This window comes from Malania oleifera, chromosome 8, assembly GCF_029873635.1.
Source record: "Malania oleifera isolate guangnan ecotype guangnan chromosome 8, ASM2987363v1, whole genome shotgun sequence".
NCBI classification, from domain to species: Eukaryota; Viridiplantae; Streptophyta; class Magnoliopsida; order Santalales; family Ximeniaceae; genus Malania; species Malania oleifera.
The window spans coordinates 10,279,574-10,295,933 of record NC_080424.1 but is presented as its reverse complement, the minus strand read 5'-3'; the positions used below and the strand labels follow the sequence as shown (position 1 = coordinate 10,295,933).

Sequence of the window (16,360 nt, the reverse complement as noted above, 5' to 3'; positions counted from 1 at the left end):
AAAATCAAAATGAATTATAACAATCTTGAAGATTAATTTCCATGTTTATTTATGATATTAGTGTCGAAATCAAATGAATATAAGAATGACATTGTTGGCCACAATCAAATAATGGATTGTACAAGGCTTAACTTAGAAAACATTGAATTCAAAGAGTCCTATACATCAATAGCTAATTTGGAAAGCAATATGAAATAAGCAATATGAAATTTGGGCATTCATATGCAAAAGAATAATCTTAATTAAAAAGAGAGGATATCTTAAGTAAATTAGGTTTATTGCATAGTAGAGAGGTGATTTGAGAAGGAGAAGTTAATGAGAATGAGTGATTGAGTTAAAAGATTTATAAAAGTTTCTAAAATGTTTTAAAAATAAACGTAATGAATATGTACTTCTAAGAGTTTATATTTTAAAATTAAAAGTGAGAATTAGTGTAAACATTTATACTTTAAATATCAAAATTCTAAAGATTATGATGGTGAGACATTTAATTGTAATTATTAGAAAAGTCAGAAATAAAAAATAGAACTATTTAGTATGAATAATTTTTATTATTTTTATTATTTTGATATAAATGATGCAAAATTAAAAGGTCAACTGACTTCTAAATTTTTGTTTTTTAACGGTTAAAAGTGAAATTAAAAGGAGGATTTACTTGTTTAGAGTTTAAACTGTAGATTTGGTTTGGGCCGAACAATGTAGGCCCAGATATCCACCTTGGGTTGGCGGCCCATGGGCACTCGGCCCTCAAATCAAAATATCTATAGGCAACCTATCTATATAATGCCTCGAACGGTTCCGGTATGGAGCATCTGACACCCTCGTTGGATTTGGATTCCACTCTTCCTCTCTAAATCTTTTCATCTCTACAAAACCCTATTCGCGTCATCCACAATACAAAGGCTCCTTTCATCATTTGAAACCCTATTTCTTCTGATCTCCCTTAGGGTTTGTCGATCTAACCTGGCGTTTGGTGTTTGTGGTGAGCTAGCTTGGGATTTTACTGCAGCTATGGCGGAGGAAGAGGTGGTGGCCCCTGCTGCCGCGGCGAGCCCTGCTCCATTGGACCATAAGCGCAAGCTCGAAGACGTTGTTGTGGAGTCCCAGGCTCCACATCCCTCTCTGGACTTGAACGTGGACTCTGAACCTGCTGCTGCTGAGAATGCTGAGGGCGACGATAAGGACACCGAAGCATCTGAAGCTAAACGACCTCGTATTGAGGATAAACCGGACGGTTTAGGTATTTATTTTTTTATCTGATTCAAGTGCGATGTCTCCTGTTGGTTTGTATCTGCTTTATGGGTTGAGGTTTTCTCTTTCTAATTTAGCTGGGTTTGTTTGTTTGTGTGTGTCTATATATATATATATATATATATATATATATATATATATATATATTATTTGATTAATATAGCACCGAGGGGGTGCGACCCATTTACCAGCAAAGAAAAGAGAAAAAAAACTGTGTTTTTTTAAATAATAAGAAATAGAAAGCGTTGGATCAGTTGTGTGATGGGGTAGTCAGTAAGTCAGGAATTGAGTATACCTCAACAGAGTTGTAATCCATTTCCTTGAGGATTTTGGGAGGTACGGTGGAATGACTATTGAATAAGATGGCATATAGTTAAAATTTTAGAAATCAAGGGAATAGGTATTCCTTGTATATTTCATTCAAGAAGTAATAGGAAAGGAATAGACATTATGATTAATTTTAGGAATAGTTATTCTTTGTCAATTCTTCATTATGGACTCAAAATCTTTCATATTGTGATTTGATTTATAGTAATAACATAATTTCTTGTATAACTAATTGTAACTAACCTACTAAAAATAATATATTCCTAGTAATAGGCATTCCACAAACCAAACGGAAAGATTTTCCTTCAAATCTCTAGCATTTCTCTCTCTACTGTCCACATTATCCAAAAAGAAGAAAAGTGAGTGGGATCTAGGTGTCATTAGATATACCCTTCCGTGCCTGTATGGATGTATATCCTTTCTCATGGTTCTGGTGATGACCCAGTACTGTCCCTTGGTTCCAGAAAATACTGGTCCAGGGGCAGTGGATATAGTAAGTAGTCTACAGTTTCAGCATCTTCATTACATAGCAATTTTGGTTGGCACAGGAGTTCACCAAATAGTTTTCCATGTTGTGGCATTTTGTTAGAATATCTGGTTTCTGTGCTGGAAAAGTTTGTAATTTAATGGGTTTTGGTTGTATCTTTCGGAGCTTCTGTTTCAAAAATAAATCAACATGCTCACAGTTCACCTCTTTTCCTTGTGTTGCCCTTGAGGCTGGTGAGGTTTTTCCCACTGAATCTTCCGGTCACAGCTCTGTTCGTCCCTTGCCTTGCACAAGTTTGAAGGAGTTGGGGGCTTGCCTTTCTTTGAGCTCCACTTGTTCAAGCCCAGGTGGTTTCAGTTTGGTCCCTCTTTCTGGGTCCACCTCCCGCCCTCTGCCTGGTAAACCTGTCGCCTTCACTCCTTTCCCCTCAAGCCGTGGGCCTCTCGGTTCTTTGGACTCGAAGCAATTTATTTTTGAGTCTTCTAACTTGCAGCAGGTCAAGCAAAACCTGATGGAACACGCCTGACTTGTTTTGGATGGTGAGGCTTGCATTCCAGCTTCTGAGGTGGATAAATTGGGAATCATCCCTGCAGCAGCCACAGATCTGTTAGTTGCTGATGACAGCCCTGCCTCTGTATTTGAGGGAATTTCAATCTACAGGTGTCAAATTGGGTGCTTCACAAAATGAATCTGGTAAGACTATTGGGGTATCTTGGAAGGCTTTGAAGGAAGAGCAAGGCAGTTATTTAAGGAATTTGAGAAGAAAGATAGAGAAAAAGGTACAATTTCAGGGGAAAAATTGCTTGGCAATAGCCGCTTAGAAGGAACAAGTGGGGAATTAAAGAGACTGGAATGCTTGGTGAACTATGACAAGGTTGGAGTCTACTCCTGCATTGTTCATGGACCAAGAAATTGCGGAACTTAGCCATCTCCTTAGCAAATTAAAAATGGGTGCTGAAGTGACTGTGGGAGGTGAATTGTGGGCTTGGAAATGAATAAGATCTAATAATGTAGGGATAAGATCTCTCCCTCCCCTTGCTATTTTCTGGGCCTTGTAGATGGAAAGGAATAGAAGTGCCTTTCAAGGAATTCTCTCTCCTATTCAGGTTGTTATGAACCATTGGATTGCTATGATCTTTAGCTGGCATTCTGAGCTTGTTGAAAGGGACCTCATTGTAATCCTTGATTTTCTTGATACTTTTCATTAAGGGGGTGTTTCTTTCTTGTTGTTTCTTTGTACTTGGGTGGCATCCCCTTGATGCCTCGTTTTATATAATTTCTCTTTGCTGATTAAGAAAAACATGCTTGTGGAAAAAAAACTAGATAGAAGCCTTGAAGTTATTGCAATCTGGGCAAATTTACCATTCAACCCTTTTTGTCAGAATGAGAAAAGCCAACTTTGAGATCATTGGGTATTCCTTCTAGTCTGTAGTAAGTTTATGAGTGGCTTCAGTTTGTGCTAGTTTCTTTTTGAATGCTCACTTTTTTCTTTTACTTGTTTTATTGCAAAATTTTGTTTATTGAACAAAAATGGAAGAAGAGTGAAAGGGTATGCTTTGACTTTGCAAGATGGGGTCAACTGTATTGATTTATTTTCTTTTGTTTGCATGGGAGTGGCATATCTTGAAATTGTAAAGAATTTTATTTTCTTGGTTTCACGTCTTTCTTTTCTTTATATAACCACTAGTGTATTTAATATGGGAAACTAATTTGTTGCAGTGAGTGAGAATGGACACCAGGCAGAAAAAGAAGATGAGACTCTGGAGGGGGAAGCTGAAGAAGAACAGCCAACTGTGGATAATGCTGTGATAGAAGATGCCGAAGATTTATCCAAAGAAGCTCCAGAAGTGATAAAGAATGAGCAAGTGGATGCCGGTAGTCATGAGATGGATGATACCCTAGAGCTGCCTGCAGATAATCCTCAGTTGGGTGATGGTGACCAAGTCACAGAGGGGGAACCAAGGGAACCGTCCTCGGAGATTCCTCAATCAGTTGATGTTTATTCTGAGCAGCAGCAACCTACATCAGAGAATCAGACTACGTCACGTAAAATGGAGGTCCCAAATAATAAGGTATGTTAATTATGTTAGAACTACTTTTTTTTGTTTTTGTTTTTTGCAGTAATAAGGTCCCAAATAACTAGCCTGCTAGGTTCTAGCTAGTAGTGTTTCCTTAAATTTGAATAGTCTGAATTGCAAAGTGCACACTTTCTAGCTTGCTTATTCAGTAATAACTAAAAAGGAAAGCAAAAATAATGAAGTAAAGGAAGAAGAAATTGCTAATCTTAATTCAATGAATTGCTGTAAACTTTTCTGCTTCTGTGGCTTTGTCAATTAGACTATAAACAAGAAAAATAAATAGAGGAGGAAGAGAAAAGTGAAGAAAAGGAAAAAAAATTTGCTGAATGAAGAAGAGCTTTTTGTTAGTTGAAAAGAAAAAAAGAGGAAATAGAAATATTCGCACTCTCTGCTTTGAAAAAAATTAATAGGTCTTTGGCTTGTCGATAATAGGGGAAAGAAGAGGAAGAAAAAATTACAAAGATAATGCATATTTGCTACTGCAACCTTAAGCTCTTAGGCTGACTGTACAACTCCCTGGTTGTTGAAGCTCTCTGCTGATCTCAAGGGTTGTAGCTGGTCTCAGCTCTTGCTGAAAGATGGAAGAGAGCTTTCCGTTTCGAAGGAAGAGAGCTTTCAAGAGATGCCCATGTGCTCTCTTGACTTGAGATGAACAAATCCCGGGAGATGCTTGCAATTTTGCCCTAATTTTAATGTATTTGGGCCAATTGGATCAAATTTTGTGTCTTAAAATGTTTAGGCAATAAAAAATGTCTAAACAGTAAAAATCCATATTCTGTTGCACAAGTAGAATTGCAATCCTATTGTCTTGATAGGATCCTACTGCAATCCTACTTGATTCCTATACTTCATATGATTTGGATTGATTAGGCAAGTGATCTGAATATTGATAACCATGCACAGTATTGTTGCTGGAGGAGTTGGCCAGCAATGTAGCTGATTCACAATCATCACCGGAGTAGCTCTTTCATTGGAATTGCAGGATGTGTGGCAGCTCAGGCCTCTTATGTGCATTCACAATTGTGGGAAATAGATGGGTTTTAATTTGGTTCTTGGTTTTTTCGCCTTATTGATCTTTCATTATGGGTTGAAAGAAAGAAACGCCTCTGAATTTTTACATATATGAATCAGACATGGGTATCACTTTGATTCGGTTAGGTTTAATTTAAGGAAATTTAGTATTGCCAACAAATGCTCACTGCTTATTTAAATTATTATTATTTTTTTGAAACTATGGTGCTGGGGCCCTTTGGATTCTTGACTAATCTGCTGGGATAATGAGCCCGCCCCTTTACCCTTCTCCACTTAAATACCAAGGTATTATCTCAAATGGAAAACCATAGCCCTCAAGACTCGAATCCTGGCCATTTAACTAGGAGAGCATTGTCAACGAATTGATGTATTTTTGTCATTTGCATTCACTCCCAAGACAATAAATGTAGATGAAAAAGAGAGATTATCTAGATTAACAATTTTTTTCATTAATATAAGAAAATACTTTTTATAGGAAGAAACAATTTTGAAGGAGGACAACAAGCAATCCCTCAACAGAAGAAAACAAATAAGAAAATAGAAAACTAAGTGGCAACAGACATTGACCTCCCTCAAGGTTTTGCAAAAAGGCTTTGGCAATCCCTCATACATTTGATTTTTGGGACATTTATACCCACCTTTGGCTTGTCCTTTGTCAAATATAAAGAGTAAGTCTTTGGCAAACCTCAGGAAGGTCTGGAATTTTTAAAGTGGTAAGTGACGTTTGCATATTTTTCCCCAGCTTCAGGGGGCCTGCATGTTTTGACAAACCTCAAGGAGGTCTACGCCATTTTGCCAAACCTGAGGGCTTTCAGTGTCTTCTACACAAAACTAGAGATGTGCAGAAACAAATACTAGCAATACCAATCAAATTTACACAGCCTTCCAATCGCACTAGATATGAATGAGAAGAATACCATCTGCAACTGAAGATGGACTAGAGGAATACCTGCAAACTGTCTGCAACTAACAACCTGCGTAGCCAAAAATTCCACTTTCAAGATCATAGTCCTCTTTTTGTTAAAAGGCTTAATGCTTCAAAAGAAGCAGGTCTTCTGTTGAGTTTGGGCAATTTCAACTCTGTTCCGGAATGACAAATAGTGAAACGAACAACTGCTTTGCGAAAAGGGCAATGCAAAAAAACAGATAAGCATTTGTCTCATTGCTCTGTTACACTGGACATGAGTCTTAGAAGATAAACTTAAATCAGGCTCTGCTTCATTTGTAAAAATTCATTAGTATTTATTCTATTGGGAAGCAAAGACCATTGACGGAGGATTGCGTACAACCTTTAGGTCACCTATTCTGTATGCTTACTTTTTGCGTAGAATTAGGAAACTATGATTAAATTAAGCTGCCTCATTTGTAAACATTCATTAGTATTTATTCTATTGGGAACCAAACACCAGTGATGGCACCAGTGATGGACCGCCTACATCCTTTAGTTCACCTATTCTGCTTGCTTACTTTATGAGTAGAATTAGGAAACTATGATTGCATTACATTTTTTTTTTACCTTTTGTGTAATTTCCTGTTATGTTAGGTTTTAGGCATAAGCACGGGGTTTGTAAGTTGTTTGAGACAGTTAACATTTGAATTCGGATTTCTTGACTGGTTTTCCCTCTCTCCCGAGTCTTCCTCTTCTCTCCTTCCTGTACCCTTCTTTCTCTTCCGTTTTCGCCTTCTGTTCTGTTCCCGTTTTCTCTCTGTTCTTTCCCCCCCTTCTCTGTTTCTGATCTGAACTTTCTAGTCTTTATTCTGATCTACTTTCTGTTTGTCTAGTAGCCTCTTCTCCTCTCTCGTCTACTCTTCTTTCATTCTCTCCCCCCCTCCCCTATATTTATTTTCTCTATATCTCTGATTTTCTTTTTCTATCCTACATCAATAACACGAAGGCTTTAAAGTTGGAGGAACTGGTAGCCTTCCAAGTTAAAATTTGCAACTCAAAGGAACTTTAACTTGGGGACTGTACAAGATGCAGATAAGAAGATTTGCAGGAGAAATAAACAGATACTAGGACACCAAAAAGATCAAGAATAATATTCATAAGAACTAAACTCCACCTCTATCATAAGGCAGCGATGAAGCTGTAGATTCCAAGAAGAATAGGAGCCCTCTCCAATAAAGAAACTAGAGTCAGGAGCATCATGAAGTGGGAAGAGGTGATACAGACAAGTAAAAGCAATAGAACATTCCGTTTCCACAAGTAACTTATCTAAAAGCAACTGTATAAATTTGAATGGGTGGCATTGCAGCTACACTACATCCAACATGATATTTGTAGCAGTTTGTCTTCTGCTCTGATCAACACTGTTTGTTTCTCTGGATAGTTTTGTTTTATAGAATGCTTCTCTGGATGGTTATGCAGTAATTTATTGGTGTTTATTTGGAAAACTAAGTTTTCTAATAGAATGCTTATACAAATCTTGGCACAGGTTGGGGTTCTTATTGGCAAAGCTGGGGATACCATACGTTACCTACAATACAATTCCGGAGTAAAAATTCAAATCACAAGAGATGCTGATGCTGATCCATATTCTGCCACAAGGCCAGTGGAACTAATAGGAACCTTGGAAAATATAAACAAGGCTGAGAAACTTATTAAGGATGTTATAGCAGAGGTGAATTGCTGTTCTGGGAATTGAGAATAACTCTTTCACTGACACCCCTCCCTGATGTTTGCGTACATTTTCATGTTTTTGTTTTCTTGCTTTTATTTACATTTTGGAGATAACCAAAAAACCAAAAAATTTCCTGTTGGCATTTGCTTAATTTTTTCTCCTCACTGCAGGCTGATGCAGGTGGTTCCCCTTCCCTTGTAGCTCGGGGCTTTGCAGCCGCACAGGGTTCTGGAGCTGGAGAACAAATTCAAATACAAGTACCCAATGAAAAGGTTATTTTATTTTATTTTATTATTTTTATATGGCTGTTGGTTGCCTACAACAGAAAAAATATAAATGCTTGTGTATTTATGCATTCATGGATGCATTTGTGTGCAACTTTATGCAGGCAGGCATAGGTATAGTTTTCAGCCTTGCCTCATTTGAAGTTTTCTTATGGTCCAGGTTGGTCTAATCATTGGCAAAGGTGGGGAAACCATTAAAAACCTGCAGACTAGGTCGGGTGCACGCATCCAGGTAGTTGATATTGTACGCCTTGACATATGATGTCTGTAGAAAATTATTGAAGGGATCTTGATGTAGGTGGTGTCTGACTTTGAAATATGACACCCTATAAATGCTAACGAGTTCTTTATCTTTTAGCTGATACCGCAACATCTTCCTGAAGGCGATCAATCTAAAGAGAGGACTGTGCGAGTGACTGGTGATAGGAAGCAGATTGAGATGGCCAGAGAAATGATAAAGGAAGTCATGAATCAGGTTTGTTTATTTAACTTACCTCTTTATGGTTGATTAACTGCTGTGGCCTGTGGGTATGTCTTTTATTTTAACTATTTTAATTGTGCACAATTATCGTTTGTTTAGTTATCATCAGAGAGATGTTTACCTCTGTGGTCAGTTTGAAGCATTTATTTTGTTTGTTGTCTTATTCCTAAGCAAATTTGTTGGCAAACAATTGATAAGATTGGCTGAAGTAGTGCTTTTAATGTTCTTCCTGGGGTAAATTTTGCTTTTTATGGTGCCACATGTTGATCTTGTCAGCTCATCTATCAATGTCTTAAAGATATGAAGTAATAGGATTCTGGTGAATTTTTAATTTGAAGTGAACATTGTGAACTTTCTTTTATGAAGCATGCTTGGATAGGTCTAAACCTGGTTGGTCTTTACAGCTGTTCAATACTTCAATGGCATATCAGTTTGTGTTTAAACCTGATTTGTTTGCCCTTCTATCATGCCTAAGATCTCTTGAGTGCATATAATTCTATCACTTGGGTTCTTTTGCCTGTGCCATGTATTTCCATGATTCCATCACATTGCGTCAAGGTCTTGTGGCGGAATTTACTTGGACATGTTTACTTGATAAACCGTCATGTATCTTCTCACTTTAGTACAGGTGGTCCAGTAGTCATGGTCACTCTTAAGCAATGCTATTGTTATCGGACATACATGGTTGTGAATGCCCTGCTCTGCTAGCTAGTGTGAAGTAATAATAGTTGGGTAAATGAAATGTCTTCGCCTAGATGGACTTAGCCAATGAATCTCAATCAAAACATATTTCACTATGTGCCTATGACCCTTGATTGGTGCTATAATAATCAAATAAGGCAAACATATTATCTATTAATGGTATTAACTCTAGTTTATGAATATTTTTGTAGAATTTTTATGGAATGAGTAAGGGATCTTCCTACGATGTGTGTGTGTGTGTTCATTTTTTTGTTTTTTATGTCAAATGCCTGAATTGTTTTTGAAATAGGATTCTAGCAACCAACCATACCCAAAAATTTTTAAATCATGATTTGTTGAGGTTGTTGATGAATTCTTTTTTAGTGGACCAGATCTACCATTCAAAGCAATATGCAATTAATATCGAGGACATGGTTGCTTGTGCTAATACCTGTATGTAAATCAGACAGATTCTGCCCATTGTGTTGCCTATGTCACACCCTTGCATCCATTTAGGAAAGACTTATTTCATAATTTTACCATGGGAGAGAGTATAATTGCTTGAATATAAATCATAAGAGTTTGCGATATTGATGCATGATCCATGCCAAGGTCACTTGAATGCAGTTATAGGAAGATCTTATATTAAATCCGAGATGTCGGTTGCCATGATTTATTTATGTTGAAGGTGCCGATTTCGAATTGGTTGGCTTCAAAAATGCAGATTTGGCTATTCCCTTTCACATGGGGTCAGCATTGCTTTCTTGGTGTAGCAATAGACGACCACTATTCACTGTCATCCTCTGAAGAAAGGTATCAGGCTTTAACTCTCGCGATTGCAGGATGTTTATAGTTGGGTAAGATTGCTTTGAGACTTTGACAACTAAAAATCATAGTTCATTAAAACTATATTGTGTTGACCTTAGTGTTCTAAGAGTCCCCATGTTATATGCATGAGTCGTGTTGGAAGAAAGCATCATGTCTAGTGAAATCCTCATGTTCAAAGTTTGTGATCCACACTTCCCAAATTTGTATTTGATTCTATGCTGAAACATGTGGATGTGGTATGAGCCCCCTGATCTCTTTTTAGTGCATAACAAGTGTTTGAGAAACATGGTTCCTAGATATTAGTGTGATCTGTTGCAATAGCAAAGCATATAGTGTATGTACATGATTTAAGATGACTATTTAGTTTTGAAAGCGTTAGTGCTGGTCTTTTATTAATGGTGATTTTTTTTAGCCCCTGAAGTGCAAATGCTTTGTATTTATTTAGCATTGGCCCACCTCCGGCATCTTGGTATGCTTTTGAACTAAATTTATATTAGTCATGACACTTCAATTTGCTTTTATTAACATATTTTCTAGACATCTAGTTAGAAATTTGATCAGTAATTTTGTTTTCGTGAAGACTTGATATAACACTGTTGGCCCTAAACTTAACAGCTTAAGCTTTTATCACATGGTGATCAAACATAGCATCAGAGCCATGGGATTTGTTGGGTTATATTCTTATTGCCCACAGTTATTGTATGTTCATCAGAAATTATTTTAGCCCCCAGGGGGGTTCTCATTCATTTTTTTTATGGCTACATGTTGGCAGCCCAACGGCTTAAAATTTATCGTGTTTTTCATTTTATGACCTGTTTATTTTTGTATTTTTTGTGCAAAAAAAAAACAACATATTTCTTGTTTGCTAGAACTTCCAAGCAGCAGCGCATTCCCCCCTCTCTCTCTCTCTCTCTCTCTCTTCTTTGACGTAGACATGCTTCCATTTTTCTAAACCCGAAGAAGAAAACACAACAGAACTACAACCAATTTCCAGAATGTGACAGCCTGCCATGGCTGTGCAAGACTTGAGCAAAAATGCGTTGTTAGCATTATTTGAACCATCTACCAAGCATAGCACAGATTTCCATTGATGGGGGATCATAAGATCTCAGCGGAGGTGGTCTTGTCTCTTTCATCTTGAATGATTAGCTGGACCAAGGCTGTTGAATTTACTCATTATGATGCAATATTCCTTTCTGTCCAAATGTTATTTGGTTGTCATTGCTGTTTGAGCAGTGTTTCTTAGTGATATTAAGTCTTAGCCCTTCAATTTGTCTGAAGCCTTTGAGATTTCATTCTCCTTATAGGAAGTACAAGGTTTTCTGTTAAGGAATTTATTCATCATATTTTCTAGAAGTTCCAAGATTGTTCTTATAAAAAAAATGAATGCTTCTTCAATACATTCCCATGTATCACCAATTTGTCCTGGCCATACTTTCCATGTTGGGCATGTTATGTTCCATAAATGCTTCATTTCTGCCAAAGGAGGAAGGAAACAGTTTGTGGGACTTTGACAATTTAAACATTTGCTGATTAAATGAGTGCGGACTTGAGGACTACTATAACCACTGGGGTTTCTGTTATATTAACATCAACTTCTCAATATAACCATGATACCCTATCTAATGTTTGTCTCATGATGAATGGTAATTGGACTCTCATTTTAGTGCATTCTTCATGCAATTGGATATTCTCCACCTGAAACCCATAGTTACTGGAACTGGAAAGCTACAGGTATTGCACGACTTAGTAAGACTAGTGATGTCATTGATTCTTAGGACAATGTTGTCATTCTGCTCATAAAAAGGGGTGCTTTCTGCAAATGAGTCACTTTTGGATGTTGGGAAACAATTTTTCCCGTTATTCCGTTTTTTGATTTTTGCCCCTCTTTTCTTTTCTTTTCCTATTTTTGGTGATTGGGGGTGGCGGAGAGGGGTTGGTTTGAATTTCACTTTCAGAAGTGGATGTGTTGGCGGAGGTTGTGAAAAGCTGATCGATGGATCATGATGACTTATGGAAGGTCTGCTCAAGTTTAATTTTGAGTCTTGTTAAAAAATAGCCTTGGTGTTGGGGTTGTGTGCTCCTCTACTGGAGTGAGAAAGAGTTAATGATGGCACAAGCTGTTAGTTTGGCGTATTCGACTTCAAATCTGTGACGTGGTATGGTATGTGACATTAAATTTGTGACATGGTTTACATTGCAGACTTTCTTTCTTTTTGCTTGGCTGATAGCAAAACCTACTTTTTTATGATGAGGCCATTTGAATATGAAATCTAATCCTGGAAATACGGTGCACTGCTTTTTATATCAATTACTTGGTGCTTTTAGTGCTTTATTTCAATAGGCCATTTTATGTTCTATTTTGTATGTTTACCCGTATTTTGAGTTCATGTTTTGGCATGTTACATATTATCCATTTTCAGCATATATGTTTGTGTCGTGGTCCTGTAACATTTCTCTAGTGAAAGATGAAATGGGCATTATTTTACAGTCAAAGCAAGATTCCCTTGTTCTTATGATACAAGCCATTATTATTTGCTTTGACCAACTTCTAGCAATAGTTTAATGATGTTTATTTTTTCAACTTAACATGGCTTGTGTGTTGTCACTGGCTGCTGCTTTTTTTTTTTTTTTGCACTTTCTAAATGAGATTCACTTCTGAGCTGCAAAGGCCAAGTTTGGGCAGAAAATTCTGAATTTTATTTCTTCCATTTTTGAAATGTTATTTCCCGAATGAAGCTGCACGACTATTACTAACTATTCCCTTTTTTTGTTTTTAAATAATTTACTTTGGTAAGCCCGTGAGACAATCGCACTCTGGTGGTTATAACCAGCAGGCTTTTCGACCACGTGGACCAAGTGGCCCTCCTCAGTGGGGCCCTCGTCCTCATCATGCACAAGCAGGGCCATATGATTACCAACATCGAGGGCCGCATGCATCTCAGAATCTGCAGTATCCACAACCCGCATATGGAAGTTATCCTCCACAACAGGGGGCTCCAAGAAGCAGCTTTGGTTCAGGTTGGGAACAAAGGCCTCCTGCCACAATGCAGGGCCCTCCCCACAGTAGTGGTTATGATTACTATGGGGGACCAGGAGGGGGTCACTCAGCCGGCACACCTTCTTCCAACTTTCCTGCGCATGTTTCTGGTCCTCCTGCCTCTGCCATGGGCACAGCGAATTCTCAGGCAAATTACAACTATGGGCAACCACATGGTACAGATTATGGGCAGCCAGTCCCTTATTCTCAAACAGTACAGCAGCAGAGCTATGGGCATGGATACGAAGAGCCTAAATATGATAATCAAGCTCCAGCACATCTCTATGGGGCGCATGGGAGTTCTCAGCCAGGTTACCCACAGGCAGGCACTCAACCGGGTTATGCATCCCAACAGCAGTATGGGAGGCCACCATCATCATATGGTATGCACTCACAGGGACTGGCTCAACCTCAATCTTTTGGCCCACCAAGGGCTAGTCAACCTGGGGATGTGCCATACCAAGGTCCCTCCCCAAGTCAATCTTATGGTTCAAATGTGCCGCCTCAGCAGCAGCCATATCCATATTCATCAAGTGGACCAATGCAGCAAAATTATCCAGCCTATGGGTCTGCACCTGCCACTGACGGATATCATCAGCCCCTGCCCGCGTCTGGCCAGGGTTATCCACAGCAAGGTACCCAACCTGTGTCAGGTTACAGTCAACAGGGTGGTCAGCCTGGCTATGCTCAAGCTGCTGCTCAAGGGGTTTATGGGTCGTACTCGTCTACACAGGCAGGCTACACTGAACAACTGGCTACAAATAGTGCAGGGTATGGATACCAAGGGCCTGCTGATTCTGGTTACAATAATAGTGGTGGCCCAACAGCAGCCTACAGCGCACCAGTAAGTGGCCAGCAGGGTTATGCTCAATCTGTGCCAGCGCAGCAGCCTACATACGACCAATCAATACCGCAATCAGGTGATTATGGAGGATTAGCGAGTAATGCTCCTGTTGGTTATGGTAAAAGCTCGCCCCCCCAGCCTGGTTATTCTCAGCATGACTCAGCTCAGATGTATGGTGCACAACATCGTTGAAAATTTTGATATTCGTAGAGGGATCTCAGCAGGCCTGGGCATGGATGTTATTGTTAGCTAGTGTTAGTTTGCGTAGGCTTTTGTTGACGTTTAGTGTTTTTTTAATTCCATTTCCAGATAATCTCTTTTCCTCAATTATCTAAATTTGTTGTCGAGATGTTTCATATTTTGTTTTGAACCCTGCATTTCTCTTCATGAGTCTGATGGTATAATGAACTTGTTAAGTTGGTGCTAATATTGAATGGTCTTCCTCGAGTGGTTTTTCTAGCCAAAGTTATGGAGCTTTTAACTTACGCTAACAATAAAGATTCGATGTATTAATTTTTTTTACCTCTCTCTCTCTCTCTCTCTCTCTCTCTCTCTCTCTCTCTCTCATACCTTCACAATTTGGGCTCAAATCTTGTTTTTATTCTTGCAGTTCCTTAGCTTAGCACTAGGAAACTTTCACAATGTTTGGGAGAAGCCTTGAATTTGAATGTAATCTAAATTCTGTATTGAATTTTATGTTAAGATTTACTTGAATTCAAATTCAAAACTCAAAATCTATGCTCTGAGAAGGAGACACAATATTTCTCAAGTGTTTAATTCAATTAGTAATTGTTGTGATGCATTAAGAAGGATAAAAATATTGTATAATTATTAAAATTAGGCATGCACTATTCTTAGCTGGCTCGTTATATTTTTCTCTAGAATCATATTTCTAGTTGCAGATGAATCTTGATGGATGTAATTAGACGGTAGGTTTAACCTAGAATAAGGGGGAGATATTTTACACCTGTTTCCTCAAGTAGATGAGTAACGCGGATATTACTTAGATGGGAATCAATTCTTTGTATTCCAATTATTGCTACAATTTTGATAATGTATTTGAACTTTGAAGCAAGACAATTAAAATGTCATAATTTGTTTATTGATTGTTAAAATAATAAATAGAAGAATTTAAATGGCAGTATTTTACTTGGGTCATGAATGTGAGACCCCATAATTGCAGAGAGGTGATCCGTTGTACTTGGGTCAAGAGCACTCATTGCAATACAAGACCCTTTTAAAATTACACTTTTAGGGGCCTAGGTGAATTTTTAAATTTTTAAAAAATATTTTTCCTTGATGGCAGATCGCAAGGAAGATTTTATCTTGTTGGTTTCTTTTCTTTTCTTTTTTTGTTTTTTGGTTGGTTTTGGAACTAGTATGGATTCAAAATAAAAATTGAAATTTGTACCAAGTTTAAAAATTTTCATTTTCAAACCAAATCATGATTCCTAAACAACTTGACGTTGGCGTGTCTATAAAATATAATAATTCACAATTAACAAAACGTTACATCAAACTCCCATACACCCGATTTAATTGAACCTTACCCCTTAGTTTGAAATAGAACATTCGGTACTCCAGAGAGGATTTGGTTCTACATAAGCCCTTTATTTTCCTTTTTCTTTCTTGTTAGTGCTTTTAAACAATTAAAGTTCTCTCTCCCTGTGCTTTAGAGTATGGATTTCGAATCTTAAATTTGAAGTTAGATAAATTTAAATAAAATATAGTACAAAATTTTATTGAATTTCATACAAATTCGCATAAACTCAAACCCAAACCTCGAAATCTATACTTCCAACTACTAACTTGGGAAAATCCACTTCTAATTACTCTTATCACTTAGAACACGAGAAGTCCTCTCAAGTTAAATCTAGTCGTGAAGCAATCAAAGACGATAGGTTCCCACATATCAACCAATCACCAAGAGATGAATAATCTTTTAGATTCCTCATCAAGATAATTATATATTTTTCTAATTTTTTGTAAAAATATTATTTAATATTAATAAAATCCAAGTGAGGATTTTACTAATAAATACACAAACCCAACCTGTTTATATAAATCATAGTGTCACGGACTCTCAAATAAGGCTCAATGAAGGGCCGCACAACACTCGATGAGAGCTCTCCCCAACTGCATCAACCGATAATCGCAAGTTCAATCCTGCAAATATAAGCACCATATAAGTCTTGACAATCATTGGAAATGAGAATTGCGTCAATATAAACTACAATAGAGCATACAGGTAAGGTAATCATGTATAAATGATATTCATAACACAATGGGATACATCTCATTCTCAGACAACAAGACATAACAATGGAAAGGACTACTCATTTTATTTCATTCAAAGGGACAAACCATACAAGCATTGTCACAAGTAATTCCAATATTCATTATAAA

The 16,360-nt window shown here is 37.6% G+C and overlaps 1 protein-coding gene across 2 annotated transcripts; it reads left to right on the top strand.

Annotated features, from left to right (window-relative positions):
• The first annotated feature begins 767 nt into the window (after positions 1-767).
• Positions 768-14,419, top strand: LOC131163060 (uncharacterized). Of its 2 annotated transcripts, none has more exons than XM_058119764.1 (7): positions 768-1,240; positions 3,785-4,137; positions 7,611-7,796; positions 7,967-8,068; positions 8,241-8,312; positions 8,439-8,555; positions 12,869-14,419. In XM_058119764.1, exons 1-7 carry the CDS (start codon positions 1,012-1,014, stop codon positions 14,144-14,146), a joined length of 2,337 nt encoding a protein of 778 aa, XP_057975747.1. In that variant the 5' UTR covers positions 768-1,011; the 3' UTR covers positions 14,147-14,419. The 2 variants fall into 2 exon arrangements, with proteins under 2 accessions (XP_057975747.1, XP_057975745.1); XM_058119762.1 differs by having other exon boundaries at positions 786-1,240; positions 8,241-8,315.
• Positions 14,420-16,360: the final 1,941 nt, after the last annotated feature.

Coding starts and splice junctions, on each gene's coding strand:
- LOC131163060 (XM_058119762.1), top strand. CDS start 1,012: ATGGCGGAGGAAGAGGTGGTGGCCCCTGCTGCCGCGGCGAGCCCTGCT. Junction 4,138..7,610: donor TGGAGGTCCCAAATAATAAG/GTATGTTAATTA, acceptor ATCTTGGCACAG/GTTGGGGTTCTTATTGGCAA. Junction 8,316..8,438: donor CGGGTGCACGCATCCAGGTA/GTTGATATTGTA, acceptor TTTATCTTTTAG/CTGATACCGCAACATCTTCC.